This window comes from Prionailurus viverrinus, chromosome B3 (assembly GCF_022837055.1).
Source record: "Prionailurus viverrinus isolate Anna chromosome B3, UM_Priviv_1.0, whole genome shotgun sequence".
In the NCBI taxonomy this organism is placed as follows: domain Eukaryota; kingdom Metazoa; phylum Chordata; class Mammalia; order Carnivora; family Felidae; genus Prionailurus; species Prionailurus viverrinus.
In genome coordinates this window covers 105,498,599-105,517,266 of record NC_062566.1, presented here as the reverse complement: position 1 = coordinate 105,517,266, position 18,668 = coordinate 105,498,599, and the positions used below count along the sequence as shown (strand labels likewise).

At 39.9% G+C, this 18,668-nt stretch overlaps 1 protein-coding gene across 3 annotated transcripts in view; it reads left to right on the top strand.

Moving 5' to 3' along the window:
* The window catches only part of PPP2R5E (protein phosphatase 2 regulatory subunit B'epsilon), a 147,711-nt gene extending 132,527 nt beyond the window's left edge, over positions 1-15,184 (top strand). For 2 of the 3 annotated variants that reach the window (XM_047861354.1, XM_047861353.1), the window contains exons 12-14: positions 3,759-3,886; positions 5,923-6,024; positions 10,961-15,184. In XM_047861354.1, coding sequence (XP_047717310.1) covers positions 3,759-3,886; positions 5,923-6,024; positions 10,961-11,060 — 330 coding nt within the window. In that variant the 3' untranslated portion in view covers positions 11,061-15,184. The remainder of the gene's footprint in view (positions 1-3,758; positions 3,887-5,922; positions 6,025-10,960) is intronic. The other variant, XM_047861356.1, reaches the window with a different exon arrangement.
* The last annotated feature ends 3,484 nt before the right edge of the window (positions 15,185-18,668 follow it).

The following is an 18,668-nucleotide window of genomic DNA, read 5'->3' as shown; positions in this document are numbered from 1 at the left end:
CACACTGTTAACATGGTAGACTCGATGGTGAACTTTTCCCCTGAGCTGTCAGTATCCTGAGTAGGTAGGAGACAATTGGCTGTAGTTGTCGTTTTAATTTTTGACCCAAAGACGTGTTAGTATGTTAAGGCAATGATCTTGTGACAGTCTAGCGATTATACCACAAAGCCAACCCAGAGAAAAAAAAAGTGGAAGCCATTTATATGAACCGTTACGTTGCATTCAGATGATACAACACATGTCCAGATAAACAGACCAAAACACAATTGCAGGATACTGTGTCGGTGTTTGCATATTATGCATGGCCTGAGTGCTCAGGCTTCTGGATTGTCTAACTTACTTTTCAGTTTTCATCAGGACGTTTGACATTGTGGAAAGCAAGGACCAGAACCGACTGACACTCTCTCTCTCTCTCCTTTTTTCTCCCCCCGCCAAATGTCTTTTAAGATCACCAGGGAGCCTTAAATGATGCTCAGAAGCTTTAGAAAGGAGACAGTGTCTAGTCAGCTACTGCTATGTCCATTCAGGCTTCTGTAACAAAGTACCACAGACTGGGTGGCTAATGAACAGGAGAAATTTATTTCTATGTTTCTGGAGGCCGGAAGTGTGAGATCAGGGTACCGGCGCAGTTGAGTGAGGCCTCTCTTCAGAGTTGCAGATTTCTTGTATCCTTACTTATCAGTGCTATTGTATCAGCACTAACCCCATTCATGAGGGCTCCATTCTTACAACATTAAGTACCTTTCAAAGGCCCCCTGTACTCATACCATGGTCTTTGGGGGTTAGGATCTCAACATATGAGTTTTGTGGGGACACAGGCATTCAGATCACAGGAGGCTTCTATAACAAAACACCACAGACCATGTGGCTTAAACCACAGAAATGTATTTCTCACAGTTGTGGAGGCTGGAAGTCTGAGATCAGAGTGTCGGCCTGGCCTGCTTCTGGTGAGGGCTCCCTTTCTGGCCTGCAGATGGCTGGCTGCCTTCTTGCTGTGTCCTCACATGGCCTTTCTTTGGTGTGTGTGTGAGGAGAGAGAAGATCTCCCTCTTCCTCCTCTTAAGACCACCAAGCGTATTGGATTAGGACCCCACCCTTATGACTTCTTTTAACCTTAAGTACCTCCTAAAAGTCCTGTCTCCATATACACCCACACTGAGGGTTAGAGCTTCAACATATGAATTTGGCCGGGGCAGGGGGGGTGGGGGGGGGGGTGGGGGGAGGCAGTGTAGTCCACAGCAGAAAGAAAAAATAATTCAAAATTATTTGACAGAAGTAAGACTTAGAACTAAAGAAAGAAGGACAGTAAAGAGGTTCTTCTTTTTCTTTCTTTTCTTTTTTTTTTTTTAATTTTTAAAATGTTTATTTTGAGATAGAGTGCGCACTTGCACACGAGCTGGGGAGGGGCAGAGAGAGGGAGAGAGAGACAGAATTCCAAGTGGGCTCCGTGCTGTCAGCGCAGAGTCCAACTCAGGGCTCGATCTCACAAACCATGAGATCATGGCCTGAGGCTGAAACCAAGAGCCGGACGTTTAACCAACCGAGACACCCAGGTGCCCCAAAGAGGTTCTTATTTATTCATTTCCTAAGTGTTCCTTGGTGTATCCAGCAAACATTTTTCAAGCGCCACTGTGTGTAGTCACATGCCTTTCACTACTTGCCCACCGTGTGGCTTGGAGGTCAGACGGCTCCCACTAGAGACCACTCTATGTGCAAGGAGGACCGTGGGTCCCAGGAAACTAGTGGTTCTGTCCTAGTGTTAGACATGCTAATTTTTGCTTTGCATAAGCATTGCCTTTCCTCTTTAAGGGGCTTTGCTGGATACTGACTTTCTGTAAGTGATTTTGCATAGTAACACATACATCCATTAAAATACTTGTTAGCATTAAGTAGCAGGTAAACATTAGACTTGTAATTGGATGTTGGAAAATCCTAGGTTTCTCCTTCTGTACCAGCATCCTCTGGTGGGCTCTTTAAAAGTTCTTCCCTTTGGTTGTAAGTTTCAGAGCAGCCTCAACCCCGTTCCCTCTTGTCCTTGGCTCTGCCTGCCTCAGCCACGCCTTATGCTTCATGGTTTCTAGACCCATCGTCCATGTTAGCACTTCTGCCGTCCTTTCCTGTGATTCCCTCCGCCTGGAATGCCTTATCCTTCTTTGCTTCATCCTTCAGAGCCCCATTTAGATGCTACCGCCTGTGTTACATTGCTGCTACTCCTCCTCTCCCTCAGGTCATCCAGATTGTTCATTCCACTCTTTCCTCGGGCTCTTTGTTTCTTCTTTATCGGTACAGCATCTGTCACGGGTTACATAGGCTAGGCCCGTAGATCCCCCCTTCCCCTGCTGGCATATGAGCTCCAAGGGGATAACAGAGTAAAGAAGTTAAGAGCAGGGACTCTGGAACCTGCCACTTGCTAGCTATGCGGATTTGAGGCAATGGCTTATATACTCTGGGCTCTATTTTCCTCATTTGCAAAATGGAAATGATGGCGCTTGTGCCATCGTGAGGTCATGAGGATTCAATAAGGTCGTGTGTGTGTGAAACACATAGCACGGTGCCTGGCATGTACTAAACATTCAATAATGACTGTCTTCTTTGTACTCTCAGGGTCTAGTGCCTCATGAGGCCCGGGATTTTTTTTTGAAGCAAGTTGAATAATGTAAATGGAAAGGCTTAATTTCTCAGAGTCTATTGGTGGGTACATCTTGTACCATTTCATTAAATTATTAAATTTAAATTTAATGTAAATTTAATTCATTAAATTAGAATGTAATTTTTTAATCCCTCTGAATGAAAGAAGCCACTCTTTTTTTCTTTTTCTGCAACTCTAAAAAGCACCCTTGTCAAGATTTTAGCCTTTTTGAGATTTGGGGTTTGGTTATTCTTATTTTAGGTTCCTTTTGAGATTGTTTAGGTTATTTTTTTTTGCCTTCCCTTGAATTCATAGAGTCCATTGGCTAGCATGGTGGTCAGAGAAAAGGGACCTGACATAGCAAGCAGGTGTCTGCACAAGCCAGTGTCCCTAAGTCCAGGAACTGAGTGACTTTCTCCTGGCTGATGCAGTTCAAAGGAAGGGACCAGAAATAAACTGTGGAAAGAGTGTGGTCACGAGCCTGGAGTCCCAGTGCTCACCATTTACTGGCAATGTGAGCTTGCCAGGTTGTTAGCCTCTCTGAGACTCAGTGTCTCCATCTCTGCAAGGAGCACACGACCTTATTCCTCGGACGGTGGCAAGGATGGGACGTCCTGTGTGCAGTGTTGGCACAGTGGCCGGGCCAGGGGACGAGCTGAGCAAATGTGACTGGCCTGTGGGGACGGGTAGCTGGGTGTTTCTCAGCAGCTGGTGGCCGAATGTCAGCCACGTGCCGGGCCCTGGGGTTGGTCTGAAGTGTGTAGGATGAAAGAAGGGAGCCAGAAGAGAGTTGAAGACTTGAGGAAGGCAGTGTGCATTAGAGAGGAAAGGTGTTTGGAGTGTTGGGAGGGAAGATGTGAGCTCAGATGAAATGGGCAGTATTGAAGGAGAATACAGAGAAATAATAGGTAGGGAAACTTTTTTCCTTCCCCTAATTGATGAACCTTTTGGGAACTCTCTCAAAGATTTGAAATCCACAACAATGTAAAGTGTGATTAATACTTAATTTCACATTTGATTGAATGATATAAAAATAGTCTTAAAATATTTTTGTTTGGAGAGATTTTAATTTTGTTTTATCTGTCTTTTTTGCTCTCTTAATATTTTCTTTTTCTTTTCCTTTTTAAAGGTGGCGGAAAGGGCACTGTATTATTGGAATAATGAATACATCATGAGTTTGATAGAAGAAAACTCGAATGTCATCCTTCCCATCATGTTTTCCAGTCTTTATAGGATTTCAAAAGAACATTGGAATCCGTAGGTTTTCAGTTTCTCCCCTCTTCTTCCTATCCTCCCTCCTCGCCCTTCCCTCTCTTCCTCCCTCTTTCTCTTTTGCTTAATAAAGTCTTGCCATGTGCCAGATGCTGTGCCTGTTGGTGAAGACAGATATGTGAAAACTCCTGTCTTTTAGAAATTCACTAGCTGGTTGGGGAGACCTACAAGTAAACATATTTTATAAAACAGTGTTTTTTAAGTGCAGTTACATTAAAATCTCTGCTTCCATGAGGGGCTCCTGACTTGTCTGTGAATGTAGCAGAGCTTTTTGGGGGGTGGTCTGAAGTGAGAGGAGAGGGTTGCTGACATTGACGAGGGGGTAATGCTCAAAAGGATTCTTAAAGCAATGTGGCAGGTGGATGGGACGGGGAAGCCCTTTCATAGTCTCATCATCACATTAAAAGGCACAAACACATAAAAAGCACCTGTCAGGTTCTGAAACCTGTAAGTTTGGGAGGGCTAAATTACCAGGTCTTTTGGGGAGGTGGCTAGAAGATGGGGTGAAAAGGGAGAGTTCACCTCCCTCCCCACATGAACCTTCACCAGTGGATGATAAGGAAATACTAAGGAGTCCTAAGGAGGAAAGTGCTTTGAATTGATTTGCATTTTAGCACGATCCATTTCTTAAAAACCCAAGTCTGTCATTACAAATGTTCTCTAGGAAGACAAGTTTAAAATCACTGAAGGATATGTTTAACATCTAGTCCTATGAAGGTTAAAGCATTCTGTATTTGAATGTCTTTACATGTGTCTCTGGAATAGAAAGAAAATTTAGTGTGGATATGATATTAGTAAGATGTAATTAAGTATATTCCTAGTATGCGTTTAGAAGTTTTGCATACAACTGTAAAATATCACATTTCTTATTTTTCAAATTTGCCAAATTTTGTTATTAAAACTCATAAAAATAAAGAACTGGTAAATAATTCTCATTATGCAGGTAGTCTCTTGGGGACGTAGAGAGTGGTTTTGGCAAGTATCTGTAGCTGCTCAGTGCACTGTATCTGGCTCTTGTCCGTCACTATCCATTGTATGTGAGAAGGTCATTTCCCTCAACAGAAGGGAGCTTAAGTTTTCCTTTTAATAGGCACAGGGCAGAACGACACAGCAGGTACATTTATGTTTTGGAAGTATCAAACCCACGGTTTTTTTGACCTATGGCCTGACTTTTACCAGTGCCTTCTTCAGTGGTGTTGGTAGCAGATTTGTTGGCAAAACAGAAGTAATGGGCATTTTTGCAAAGGGCAGTGCTGTTTAGACTCTAGTCTGAAGATATCGAGCCCGTCATGGGCATAGTCCTGAAGACGTCAAGAGCTTATTCTTCCACTTGATGAATCTGTGTGCCGCCATTTTGGCCATTTAGCTATGTTCCACAGCTAACGGCAGCCATCACCAGCTTGCCGGTCACCTCAGCGACACATGTGTTGGGTTGGCGAGGGAACTTAGCAGGAGTGAATGGACTGAACCAGATCACAACTAGAAACTCAACTCATTAAACTGCCCAACTTACAGGGGTTCGGTATCCTGTCTTTGAATATGAATAACATACATATTTGTTTCCATGAGAACAGCTTTTGATTTTGATGAATTATGTATATTATCACTTTAAAAATAAAATTCTGTGCAAATTCTGATCTCTAAGGTTAGTCCTACCACAGGTGCTCCTTTTTAGGGTGAAGTTGCTTTATTTTTATTCTTGCCTTTGTATTAAATGAAGTTAACAAGTGCCCACAGGCAAGTCTATTCTGGGTACCAATAATTAGAAGGGCAGAATTAGATTTTTCTTTCTCTAATCCTGCCAACCCCTCCGAAAGGTATCTTGCCCGGAACAGTGAAGAATGGAACTCTCTTGGTGTGGACATGAACTGTAGGTCGTTTCTAGTTGTGGCAACTGAAAAGGGATGGAGATTTTGCAGTACAAGGAGCTCGTTCAGACACAGGTTCCACTCTCCCTCTTTCCATGCAGCTCCCATTATGCAAGACTAACCAACGTGTTCTCTTGTCTCTGTGCTTCCCAGGGCTATCGTGGCGCTAGTGTATAATGTGTTGAAGGCATTTATGGAGATGAACAGCACCATGTTTGATGAGCTGACAGCCACATACAAGTCAGATCGTCAGCGGTAACTTTTTAAAGCTTTTTTGTCAGCTGTGCACAAAACTGTTGAGTTCTCTCCTTGCTCTTTGCCGCAGTTGTCCGATCGCACCCGAAATCATAAGCAACACACTTTTCTTTCTTTCTGTGTTCACTTTTGCATGCTCATTTGCTGTGTCTTTATTGGTGTGCCACGAGGGAGCAAGGGGTCAGTTTGAGAAAGGCTGCTTTCCTCCTTCCCTTCAGTCATGTGTCTCTTCTGCCTCAGAGTTAAGGGCCTGGCATGTAACTGGTATTTCGGGCCCATTTAAGGAATCCATCAGGTAGCTTGCCATCCGGGTTCACTCCCATTCTGGACTTATCTGAGCTAGAATTGGGCAGACCTTGTATACTTCGCTCCAGCAAGAGGGGTGAGGCACCATTTTTGTTTAGCTCTTTGGCCCAGAACTTACTTTCTGCTCTAGAACACAACAAATTCATTAGGACGTAAAGGACAGTGAAAAGAACTTGGAGGTGAAGAGTCTGGTATTATACAAATTTTGAAATGTTTGCGACCAAAAGGGAGGAAAAACCAGTTGAATTCTTTACATAAATGCTTATGGCTTAGTAAAGCCCTTCTTGATTTCATTTATATGTGATTTTTCAACTTCATTATTTCTTGTTCAACATGTCCGACTTTCTAAAAGAGTTTGTCTTGGTCCGTTTGGTTTGCTCTAACAAAATACCACATACGGGTGTTTTATGGGTAGCTTGTAAACAATAGAAATGTGTTTCTCTGAGTTCTGGAGGCAGGAAGCCAAGATTATGGTGCCAGCATGGTAGATAAGGGCCCTCATTTCTGATTCATAGCCAGCACCTTCTCACTGTGTCTTCACATGATAGAAGGGACAGAGAATCTCTGTGGGATCTTTTTTACAAGGTCACTAATACCTTTCATGAGGGCCCCACCTTATGACCTAATCTTCTCCCCAGAGGCTAGCTACTGAACACATCACCTTTGAAGGTGAGGATCTCAACCTAAGAATTTTGGGCAGGATGGGATGCAAATATTCAGACCTTGACATCGATCTACTTGGAGAACTTGAGGAAGGTCTAGAGAGCTTGTTAGTAGTTGGGCTTCTGGTTTCGCTTTGATCCAGAAGCAAATGTCAGCTTTGTACAGTATGGACTTTGTATACTATGGACTTTAGAAGATCCCAGGGGTGTGTACGAGCATTCAGACCCAAGACCTTGCTGAACCTCCTGAACAGAGCTATGTGTGGTTCCCTTGCTTCTTTGCTTTGCCTGATTTTGCATGTGTTACTTACATTTTACTGATAAAAAGAGCAATGAGGGGAAAGGTTTGGTGGCGGGGCAGAGGACTATCATAGTGATTTTTTAAAAAAAATTACCAGAATGTGGTTATATTGAAAAGCCAATTGAATCATGGAATATGGCAAGTGGTTTACCTGTAGGCAGAAGAGGCTGGGGTATTTTATACAATATTGGGATAAATATCACTTATGGGATATGTTGTGCCGTACTTGTAATTTAAGGAACTTTCAATTTAGCTGTTTACAGTTGTAAATTATTACGTTTATAACCCTCCTTGGCTCAAACTCTTAAAGTCTTTATTTAAAAGTGTTATTTAAGTAGAGGAAATAAAGGGCACATTCTCATACTGTGGCGTACCATTAAAGAGTGTGTTTTACATAATGTCCTTTTCTTTTATAGCAACTGAAAACCCATAATTATTATCCTCTTTCAATAAGGATGAAAGAAAAATCTGTAGAATCCCATTAAGAGAAATAAAGACCTTATTTCTAAAATATTCAAATTGAATTAAATTAATTCATATGTATTGAATTTTGGTAGCTTATCATTTAAACTAAATAGACCAAATCCTTGAAAAGGATACCTATTGACCAAGGGGCCCAGGAATAGACTTGGTGAAGTTGATTCTGAAGATCTGGTGTATTGGAGTGACTTACCATGAGTGGACTTTAAAAAAAAAAAAAATTTTTTTTTTAACCTTTATTTGTTTTTGAGAGAGAAAGACAGAGCACAAGTGGGGAAGGGGCAGAGAGAGAGAGGGAGGCACAGAATCTGAAACCGGCTCCAGGCTCTGAGCTGTCAGCAGAGAGCCCGATGCGAGGCTCGAACTCGGAAACGGCAAGATCACGACCTGAGCCGAAGTCGGTCGCTTAACCAGGCGCCCCCGGACTTTTTTTTAATGAAAGAAGGACTTTTTTAAAGTAAGAGTAATGTTTTGTTAAACGATCAGTAGAAGATTGTACTGAATAGATGGAAACGTTGGCTGCTCCCTGGATGTGAGACTAGGGAAAGGGAAGAAAGAGATTTATTTGCTACTATTAGAGAAGAGCTAAATGGAAGAGTTTACTTCTGGATGGCACCAAGTTTAAGTGTTTCAGTTTAGATAAATTTTTTAAGTATTACAAATCTGGAAATGGTGAGTAGAAGAAATAACTAGCATTGTTATATGCATATGCTAACATTAGTGTGATGTGAAATTGAAATTGGAAGAGAATTTGACAGTAATCCTAGCATGACAGTATGGTTAAGCTTTAAAATTCCCACCTACAGAGAGAGAAAAAAGTAGGAAAGAATGGAATGACAGTAAACTACATCAGAAATATTTAGAATATTTGAAGGTAAAGTTGTCAGTATAGAAGATGTATAATAAGTCAGCATAAAACTCATCTGGAAGAAAGCTCCACAGGACAGATTGTATTGAATGCCATAAAATTTTTATTTTTTTAACGTTTATTTATTTATTTTTGAGAGACCAAGAGAAAGTGTGAGCAGGGGAGGGGCAGAGAGAGAGGGAGACACAGAATCCAAAGTAGGCTCCGGCTCTGAGCTGTCAGCACAGAGCCTGACCCCGGGGCTCAAACCCATGAACCGTGAGATTGTGACCTAAGCCAAAGTTGGATGCTTAACCAACCGAGCCACCCAGGCGCCCCAGCCATAAAACTCTTGATCACAGATGTGAATGAAATGCTTCAGGAACAAGATGATGGGTGTTTTAATGATGTCAGCACTTAATTTAAAGTTCAAATTAGGACAGTGTGAACCTAACATATGTTTAACCTGTGTTTTAGTCAGAGAAAGTTCCTGGGACCCCTGGGTGGCCCATGGTTTTGTGGGTTCCAGCCCTGCGTCGGGCTCTGTGCACTGAACCTGAGGAGCCTAATAGGAATTCTCTCTCTCTCTCTCTCTCTCTCTCTCTCTCTCTCTCTGCCCCTCTTCTGCTCACACACACACTCTCAAAATAAATAAATAATTTTAAAAATTAAAAAGTTCCTAAACCCTTGCTTAACACCTTTTTCCCCCTCCAAATGAAAAGGCCATCAGTGTTCTATGGTAACATTTATTTAGACCTAATATTATTCCTAAACCTTACTGAAAAACCAAAAATGATTAATTTACCAAACAGCTTACTTACAGTTAAGAATTTGGAATTCATGATTGGAGGATCATCTAATTTAGTCTCTATTGCCCTGCAGATATAATTCTTAGAGTCAAAATTACCAGATAGAGACCTGTTGGAAAAATTGTTATGCCCATTGGAATTCATATTGTGCAGATTGTATTTGAAACAGCTGACACTAGTCATAGTATAAAGGCCTAAATTATCAAAATATTAATTATGAAATGATAATATTATTATACTACAGAATCAAATATTTCCTCAAGACTAGTAGAATGAGAATATAAAATTAAGTACTTCTAGAGATTGGGGTTAATTTGTATGGCCGTAGATCTCAAATACTTTTTTAAAACTTGGGGATGACATTAAAAAATATGAGGCATTGGAATTATATACAGCTTTCACTTAACCTGTGTGGATTTCCCTGAGTGCATACTGTACTGTAACTGAGGTTAAGGCCTGGCTAGCTAAAGTGGCACAGGGACCATATCCCCATGGCTGAGATGGCAGGGCCCCCATTTTCAGGAAGGATCAGATTCACAACTCTTACCTGAGTCTGCTGTTTACTGGTTCATCACAGTATGAGAAAGCTAGGGATAGCAGTGGATTATTTTAATAAATGGGAATGTACTTAATTTACGGTATAGTCCTATATTCCTTGATTTTGTATTTTCTATCTGGTTGATGTTAAAATTAACATCCTTTCTTTTATCAAAATATGGTGATATAAAAGGTCCTTGGCAAAAAAAATGTGTTGACCCTATTTTGGACGTCCAGTTTTTTAGTAAAATTTATCAAATTTACCAGTCAAATTGGTATTGAGCCAAATTTGAAGGCTTGGAACATTAAAAATTTGATTCATGATACTGTCAATGAAGTTCCTTCCAGATCGTTACAACTCAAGTCACAAAAGAAAGAACATTTTATTTGGTGGTATATATAGGTATAGAATAAATTAATAACATGGATTTTGTGGTTGATTAATACTTGCAAGAACAAGATTCTGCTAAAGGATTTACTACACATGGTGTAGGGAAAATAGATAGTAATAAAGGGAAAGTATATTTTCTTGACCTACTACTTTCTCTGCATCAGTATCATCCCTAGCATCCCTTTTGAGAAACTCTTTGGAGGCAAAGAGAAAATTAGATTTTAACTAGATCCCCAATAAAAATCGCTTAATGCGCCTTTGGATCTTTAAGATAATGGATACATAGAAGTGACCTCTATTTTTGTTTCTTGGTTATTTTGAAGTTAACTTTCATTGTTAGGCTAAGTAAAAATGAATATTAATTTGAAATCTTAAAATAGTCTTGTCATCTGTTGCTCAGTACATACGTTTCTGTGTATGTAAGTATGAAGAAGAAAAAAAAGCAAGAGAAAAACCGAAATGAAGAAATACCCACAAGCTTAATACCAAACTTTTCAAAGACTACTTCTAAAATATACATGGGGGAAGAGTAGGGGCAGTTACGGTTAGGTAATCTTTTCCGACTTTCCTAGTTGTTTACCTTGTATTCTGTTTTCTCCCCAGTGAGAAAAAGAAAGAAAAGGAACGTGAAGAATTGTGGAAAAAACTGGAGGATCTGGAATTAAAGAGAGGTCTTAGACGTGATGGCATAATTCCAACTTAACAGAAATAACGACAGCAGCATCACTAACCTGTGGAGTCACACATTTATGTAGTAGAAGATGGGAGGAACAGTTTTCTGTATTGTGCACCTTTGCAGTAGATTTCACATTTGTTTCATTATTACAACAGCACTGTATATACCTGTCTCTAAGTAAAGGAAAAAAAAAAAAGGACTTCAGTCCAAAGTTTGGACAGTAGATGGACTTCTCAGAACTTTGCAAACATAATCATTGTTCTAACCCTCTTTAAAAAAAAAAAACACACAAAAAAACAAAAAGCAGTCTTCAGAGATCTGTTGATGAAATTGCTATGTTAAAATTCTATTATCAGGAGTTCCTTATTTATCCTTAGCAGAGAGTATGAAACAATTTTCAAATGTGAACAATCTTAAATTTAGCTTGTCTTTCTGCTAAGCTGTTAAATGTATTTATAGTAATGGAAGAAAAAAAAAACTGTCATTTCCTTATCAGTTTGTATAACATCCTCCTCTGGATAACTTGACTGTAATTTAACATCTTTTCCTTTTGCACATCTTCATGAGTTGAATGTCCATGTGGAAGGGGGCCATGAATTGTGAAGGTCCCTGGTAAAAGTTTTGTTTACTGGAGTGAACATCTTTCCAGTAACCAGGTAGTCCTGGTACTCCTTTAGTTTTAAAATTAGTAGTAAAAGAGAAGAGGTGATAAACATAGTAGGGAAGGGAATTTTGGGTTCATGCATCCAGTTTATGGTGGATCCAAATCAATGTCTTGAATCCTTTGAAAACAGGTACTGGGACATCATAGGCTTCAGTACCTGACCAGTATTAGTTGCATCCATCATTGAACACACATACCAGAGATGTTTGAGAAATGTCAGAAAACATCCTTTTGGACCATTTTGTAATAAGAAAGACAAACACTAAACAGTACAACCATGAGATTGATCACCAGGATTGTGAATCTAATTGGGAAGAGAGTTGAGCAAACAGCTTGGACTGTTTGGAGTTGTTGCCTTACTTTTTAATATGTATTTATAAAGTATTCCAGCAAAAGAGGATGTAGCCTCTGGGAAAAAACAAACATATTACAGTGTTTTTTGTAGATTCTCGTTCTATATCTCATCATAGCGCCAGCCCTGTTTTTAGCCAGAAAGGATTCAGGATAAACATTATTATGCATTCTGAATTGGATGCGTATTCCTAACTACTGTATTTGTTACCAAAAGTGGTTCTACAAATGCTACTGAAAAAAAAAAAATCTGGAAATCCCTAATGTCCTGAGTATTAATAATAAAGTTTAAAAATGCTTTTATATCAAAGGTGCATTGTGACCAAATTGTTTAAGAAAAAAACAAAAACAAAATTTAGGGCTGTATTATAGATCTATACCTTATTGGCTCTCTGCTTTGTATTTAAAAGAGGAATCTTACTACGTCTTGGGGAGATAAGATGCTGATGAAATTTGTGTCCAGTATGTACTTAACCTGATGCGGTTGCATTATTATGTACTGAAAGATAACGTGTTTTGGAATTTATTTTCAGGATGCTTTTGCTTGTTATGGACGTGGCAGCAGTGAGTTGATAATCCTAAACCTTCACCTCCAGCAGTATTCGTGGCATAGGGCTGATTCTGTGTTCATGTATTGAATTGTGATAGTAGCAAACATGAACATATGAAATGTTGTTGCTCTTAATAGAAATATAATATCAATATGGACTTGTATATTTTCTTCCTTCCACTTAAATATAAAGTAGAATATGCAGTTTTATCGTTTCCAAGAAAAAAGGAAAATAAAAGCCGCTGACCTTTCTCCCCTATTAAGTGTTTCAGGATTATCAGGTCACAGTTTGTGCGTAAAAAAAGTCTGCTAATTATGGATATTGTCATCTCAGTAACTTTGTAAAACAAAACCAAAACTTGGCTATGTTAATTCTGAAAAAGAAACAGCAGTAAAAGAGTCATATGCAACACCCAACACAACATGGTTTAATTGAATGAAGATTTTTTTTTTTTTTTTTTAAAGAACATTAATGGGGATTCAATGTAAAGCTGGCAGAGGCTGCTGAAATGAAACAACTTACTTTAAAAGTGCTGGAGCAAAGGTGCAAGTTCAAACACTAAAGATAAAAAATAAATTTGTAACAAATCATCTCCTTTAGCTCTTTTGATTCGAGCCCCGTTAGTTTTGAGTCTGCATTACATTTGTTTTTGACAGTATAAACTTGTTTGCCATTAATTCATCTTTTTAGATAGAGGACGTTTAAAATCCCTGGTTCATGAACTCTCTGCCCATTACAACGAAACGCAGTCATTTGCGATGAGAAAAACGAGGATCCTGTCGTGCACCTCTGCCTGCCTCCGAGCAAAGGTGAGGACTGCACAGATACCCTTGATGTTAAATCTGGACGTTGGCCATTCCAAACTGAGAAGAACAAAACCGAATTTTAGACATATGTACAGAAGCAATTATAAATTTATGTCTAAAATGTATAGGGCAACTTCTGAGAAGAAACGCTGTCTTTCCTTTTTTAAACCGAAAGTGACAATGTGACATCTGTCATGTTGTGTCCGGTGGCGCAGAGTAACCGGGGTGACCTGACTGTTGCACTCTGTGACATAGTTAAGGCCGTACTTGCTGCATTCACAGCAGCCCCCTCTCTCTGTCCTTTCCCACATTTCTGCTGTTGTTGCAGCCTGACTTAATTGTGACAAATGCATCTTTGTGTTCTATTTTGTTGGCTTCATAATTTCCAGAACTATATATAAATATATTTTTTAAATAGCAAATATTGTAGTTAGTGAGTGACGATCACTCCAGCCTCATCCCTACCATATTGGTTTCAGGGATAGGATAAAGAGTGTCTTTGGAAGAAAAAAAAAAAAACACAAAACACAAAAAACGAAATCAAACCAAACCCTGTGGTTTTAGAATGATGCCGAGGTCTTAGGCTGTGGGCCTAGAACAACCATGTGAGTGAACTGACCCATCTCATACTTTGAATCAAGCATGCATTCCTTTTCTCGTTGTGCAAGTGGTCCCCAGTTGTTTCCCTCCCGTGTTGCGTTTTTGTTCCTTTAAATTTTATTATATTTTGCTCTCCCTGACATCTGACTGTTTTTTATAAAAAAATAAAATAAAATAAAAAATTAAAAAAGTAAGAAATAACTAATACCCTTGATGCCGCTGGATACTCACAAGCAGGGTTATGCTCCTTCATCTTGGGCTTGCTTGCCTAAATGGAAGGGTTTAATTTATTTTGTACCTCCTTCTATGCGTGGGACAGTCCAGGAAAGAGCCAGGAATTGCTTGTAATTGCACCTGCTATACAGAAATGTATAGCCCTAGGCTCAATCACACTATGGAAAGAAAAAAAAAAAGTATATTTAGAGCTTTAAAAGCTTTTTTATTTTTTTGTGGGGATCGGGGGGTGGGAAAGGGAAGATGTATGGATGTTACTGGCATTTTTAAGTCTTCAGAGTTTTTCTGTGTTTTTCTTCCCCCCCTTCTGTTTTGTCCTTTGCCTTTAATTAGGTGCACTGAGCTGGCCCAGGAAATGAAGAGATTCTCTCTTTTGATGCTATTACCAATGTTATCACAAAGTTGTGTCACCTGTAGCACAAAGGTGGCACCAGACATGATCAGTGGTGTTTTATTTGCACATCAATATTTTTATTTTTATATTCTGGCTCAGCTGCTTCTCTGAGTGAAGTTAAGGAGTGACCCACAAAGGATTTTTGTAGTAGGCATATTGGCAATGTGTTTTATATTTCTCAGTATTTAATTTTGAAAATCTAAAAGGATTGTGCATCTTGAGAGAAAGTTGAGCAAATTTTGATCTAGTGGAATGTTAATTTGTGCTGCTTCCTGTGCACGATAGCAGCAGTAATCTCTCTCTTGGAAATAAACATCCCAGTTTATGATGTCTATGAATATAGGTTTCCTTTTCTTCCCTTCCTCCTTCCCACCCTTCCCCCCGCCCCGCCCTGCCTCCTTCCTGCCTTCCTTCCCTTCTACCTTCTCCGTTCCCTCCCTTCCTTCTCTTTCTTTACTTTTTTTTTTTTTTTGAAATCACTTATTGTAAATAAGTTGTAATCCAGACCTCATGTATCAATGGGGAACTTTCAAATATAAATATTACCAATACATTTTCTGGTTGTTGTCTGATTTTTGATTGAGGTCTCATGAGAATGACATATCCATTGGTTTTCGTTTGAAAATTGCGCTTTAGCCTCATCAATCTTTTGGTATTGTAGTATTCTATTGTTTTAGCAGGAGAGGGCAGCAAAAGTTTATGTTCCCTGTTAGAAATGCCGTGGTTCGTATTGGTTTTCAATTTAATTGTGTGTGCGTGTGTGTGTGTGTGTGTGTGTGTGTGTTTAAAACAGCATCTGTTTGTCGGCAGAGGTAAAAATGAAACATTTTTGATATGAAAAGTTGCATATGAAAATTATAGACTGGTTTAACCAGACAGTGAAGACTTCTGATCCACATCAAAGTTCAAATGCCACAAAACAATCTTCCAGCTCTGGCTAAAATATGCTACTTCCTTTTCAAACACAACAAAATGCAAGCTGAATCTGAAACACTTGGAATTTAAGATGTCTTTCTTTGAAAAATGATTTACTTTCTTCAAAGTGGTAACAGAAACAAAAATGAAGGTGCTCCCAAAGAGAAATGTAACCTTCCCCTTTCACAGCCATGTGAGAGGCTCTGTACTGTGGGTGCATCCTAATAAAGCAGCGAAGAGTTTTCAGGTGCCTGGCGGTGTGTGTGTGTTTGTTTCTGTCCTCCGTGGCCATTTCAACCATACAAATAACAGATTTGATCCACTTAGTTATGAGGCAGTGGGGTTGGTATGTTCAGGCTTTCATCTTGAGATGATTAGGGGGATGTAATGTTGGACAGTGGTCCAGCATCTTTTGCTTTATGGGCAAACTACTCCAAAACTGAGTGGCATGGTCCAGCAGTTCATCGTTTCATTCACAAGTCTACAGTTTGGGTGAGCTTGGCAAGGACATCTTGTTTCTGCTCCTCAAGTGTTGACTTGGGTTTATCAAGTGGGGCAGGAGAATTCACTTCCAACGTGGCTGGGACTCACATGGCTGGCAAGTTGGTGCTGGTTGTTGGCTTCGGGGTCAGCCAGAGGCCTCAGTTCTTCAAGACATGGGCCTTCTTGGGCTTCCTTATAGGGTGGCAACTGGGTTCTAAAAACAATTATTCTAAGAGACAGAAAATGTAAATTGCCAATTCTTTGAGGCCTGTGCCCCAAGACTGTCATGGCATCACTTCTGATGTATTTTATTGGTCAAGGAGTCACAGGGTCTGCTCAGAATCAAGTGTAGGGGACATAGACCTCACTGTGATGTGACAAGAGGGGTGTCCTCTTTAATCAACCATGGTATACTTTGTAAAGCATTTGATTTCGATGTGATCTGTTCTCTTGGCTAATGAAATCAGATTTGGAACTATGTGGAGTTAGTTAATGTTTCATGTTCAGATTTGGGGAGGGAAAAATCCTTGTAAATTCAGCAATTTTATATTTCAAAACATAACCATTTGTAACATCCGAAGATCACCCTGTTGGTAAGTTACAAGGAAAAGAAACTGGTAACAAAGAATTTTAGGGTTCAAAGAAATCTAAGTTGATTTCAATGAAATATCTAATTCTTTGTATAATATTGCCTCCTGCCTGTAAATAAATATTTATAATAATGGAGGCAAAGTAATGTACAGTCCAATTCCTGTTTCACAGATCTTTATATAATAGTGTGTCCTGTTAGGGGTGCCTGGGTGGCTCAGTCGGTTAAGCATCCGACTTCGGCTCAGGTCATGATCTCGTGGTTCATGGGTTCGAGCCCTGCGTCGGGCTCTGTGCTGACAGCTCGGAGCCTGGAGCCTGCTTCGGAATCTGTGACTCCCCCCCTCTTTCTGTCCCCTACCCAGCTCATGCTCTGTCTCTGTCTCTCAAAAAAATAGATAAATGTTAAAAAAAAAGAAAATAGTGTGTCCTGTTGTTTCTATTAGATCAAGTTCACATTAGATTTGTTTTTAACAGGGACTAAACTATGGGATAGCTAGGGGAATTCAATTTTTTTTCCAATGATACATGTTCATGATATAATTCCTTAAAAAGGCAGATTAAAAAAAAAAAAAGTTGCATAGCTGCTCCTCAAACCTAAAAGTCTGCTACAAGGTGTGCATTTGTAGATTGATTGGACCAGCGTTTTTTGATTGGCTCTGTTCATGGTCTCGCCCATACCCTGATGTTCATATTTTCTGTTTCTTCATTTTCTAATTTAGTTCACCTGTTTTGAAACCATAGTCTGAACTGGTCATATAGTTTGAGTCAAACTTTGCTGCCACTAGATGATCTCAGGCCTCAGAACCAGGATGGATGTCAGCCACAGCCCCCTTCATCCTTGCCAAATCTCTCAGGTAAGAGGTCTCTGGCTGGAGCACCCCACATGACAGCTGTGGACTTGGAAATCAGAGACCTTGGAATCGTTTGGCTTCTACTTTCAGCTGTGTGACTTTGGAAAGTTTCTTGGTCTAAGCCTCAGTTTCATTTGTAAAGTGCAGGCAAAATGGTACTTTATAGTATTGTTGTATTTATTACATTAGATAATATGTATAAAGCAATTAGCACAAAGCTGGGCACATGGTAACCTGGGATTATTACCTACAATAAATGCTTGTGTTATTTGCAGTAGTGACTTAACTATGAATGAATAACTACAATAGCTATCATTTATCAAATGCTATATGTCTTGTATTATGCGAAGAATTTTATATTTATCGTTCGGTTTTCACAACAATCCTGGCGTAGAAGTCCCCATTTTGTGGATAAGGATAAGATAGCTAAGGCTTAGAGAAGTAGCCTTTCTGAGGTCACACAACTACCAAGGATTGAAGGAAGATTGACTCCCAAATTGCTCTAAACAGTGATTGCTGTCCAGTAGGATGACTGACTTATTCTGAGTACAAACATAACATTTTATGCCCCATAACTTAAAAGATTGAAATTTACTCCCTTGCAAGAAAGAACCATATTTCCTTTATCCTTGCATTTCCACTCACCATCCTGTCCGTTCTAGGAGCTACCCCAAACTTCTTTTTTTTTTTTTTTTAATTTAAAAATTTTTTAATGTTTGTTTTTTAAGAGAGAGAGAGAGAGAGAGACAGAGTATGGGCGGGGTTTGGGGCAGAAAGAGCGGGAGACACAGAATCTGAAGCAGGATCCAGGCTCTGAGCTGTCAGCACATGGACTGACTCGACATGGGACTCGAACTCATGTACCATGAGATCATGACCTGAGCCGAAGTCAGACACTTAACCCATTGAGCCACCCAGGCAGGGAACTACCCCAAATTTCCGTGCCACACTCTTCATGTTCTTCATCCCAACCCCACGCCCTTTAATGTCAGTAGAAAATAAGATTACCAGCTGCGAACTTCTTTTATACTGACAAACTTAGCTGTTTTATCCCCCCCGGCCCCCAGCCAAGGCTTCTGCCCAACACCCTAGGAAGACCTCCCTTCCAGGCTTGGCTCATACCCCCTTAGAGGGCCCCGCATCCCACTTTTGATTTTTTTGTTGCACTGTCAATTGTTTTCTCTTAAAATTACTG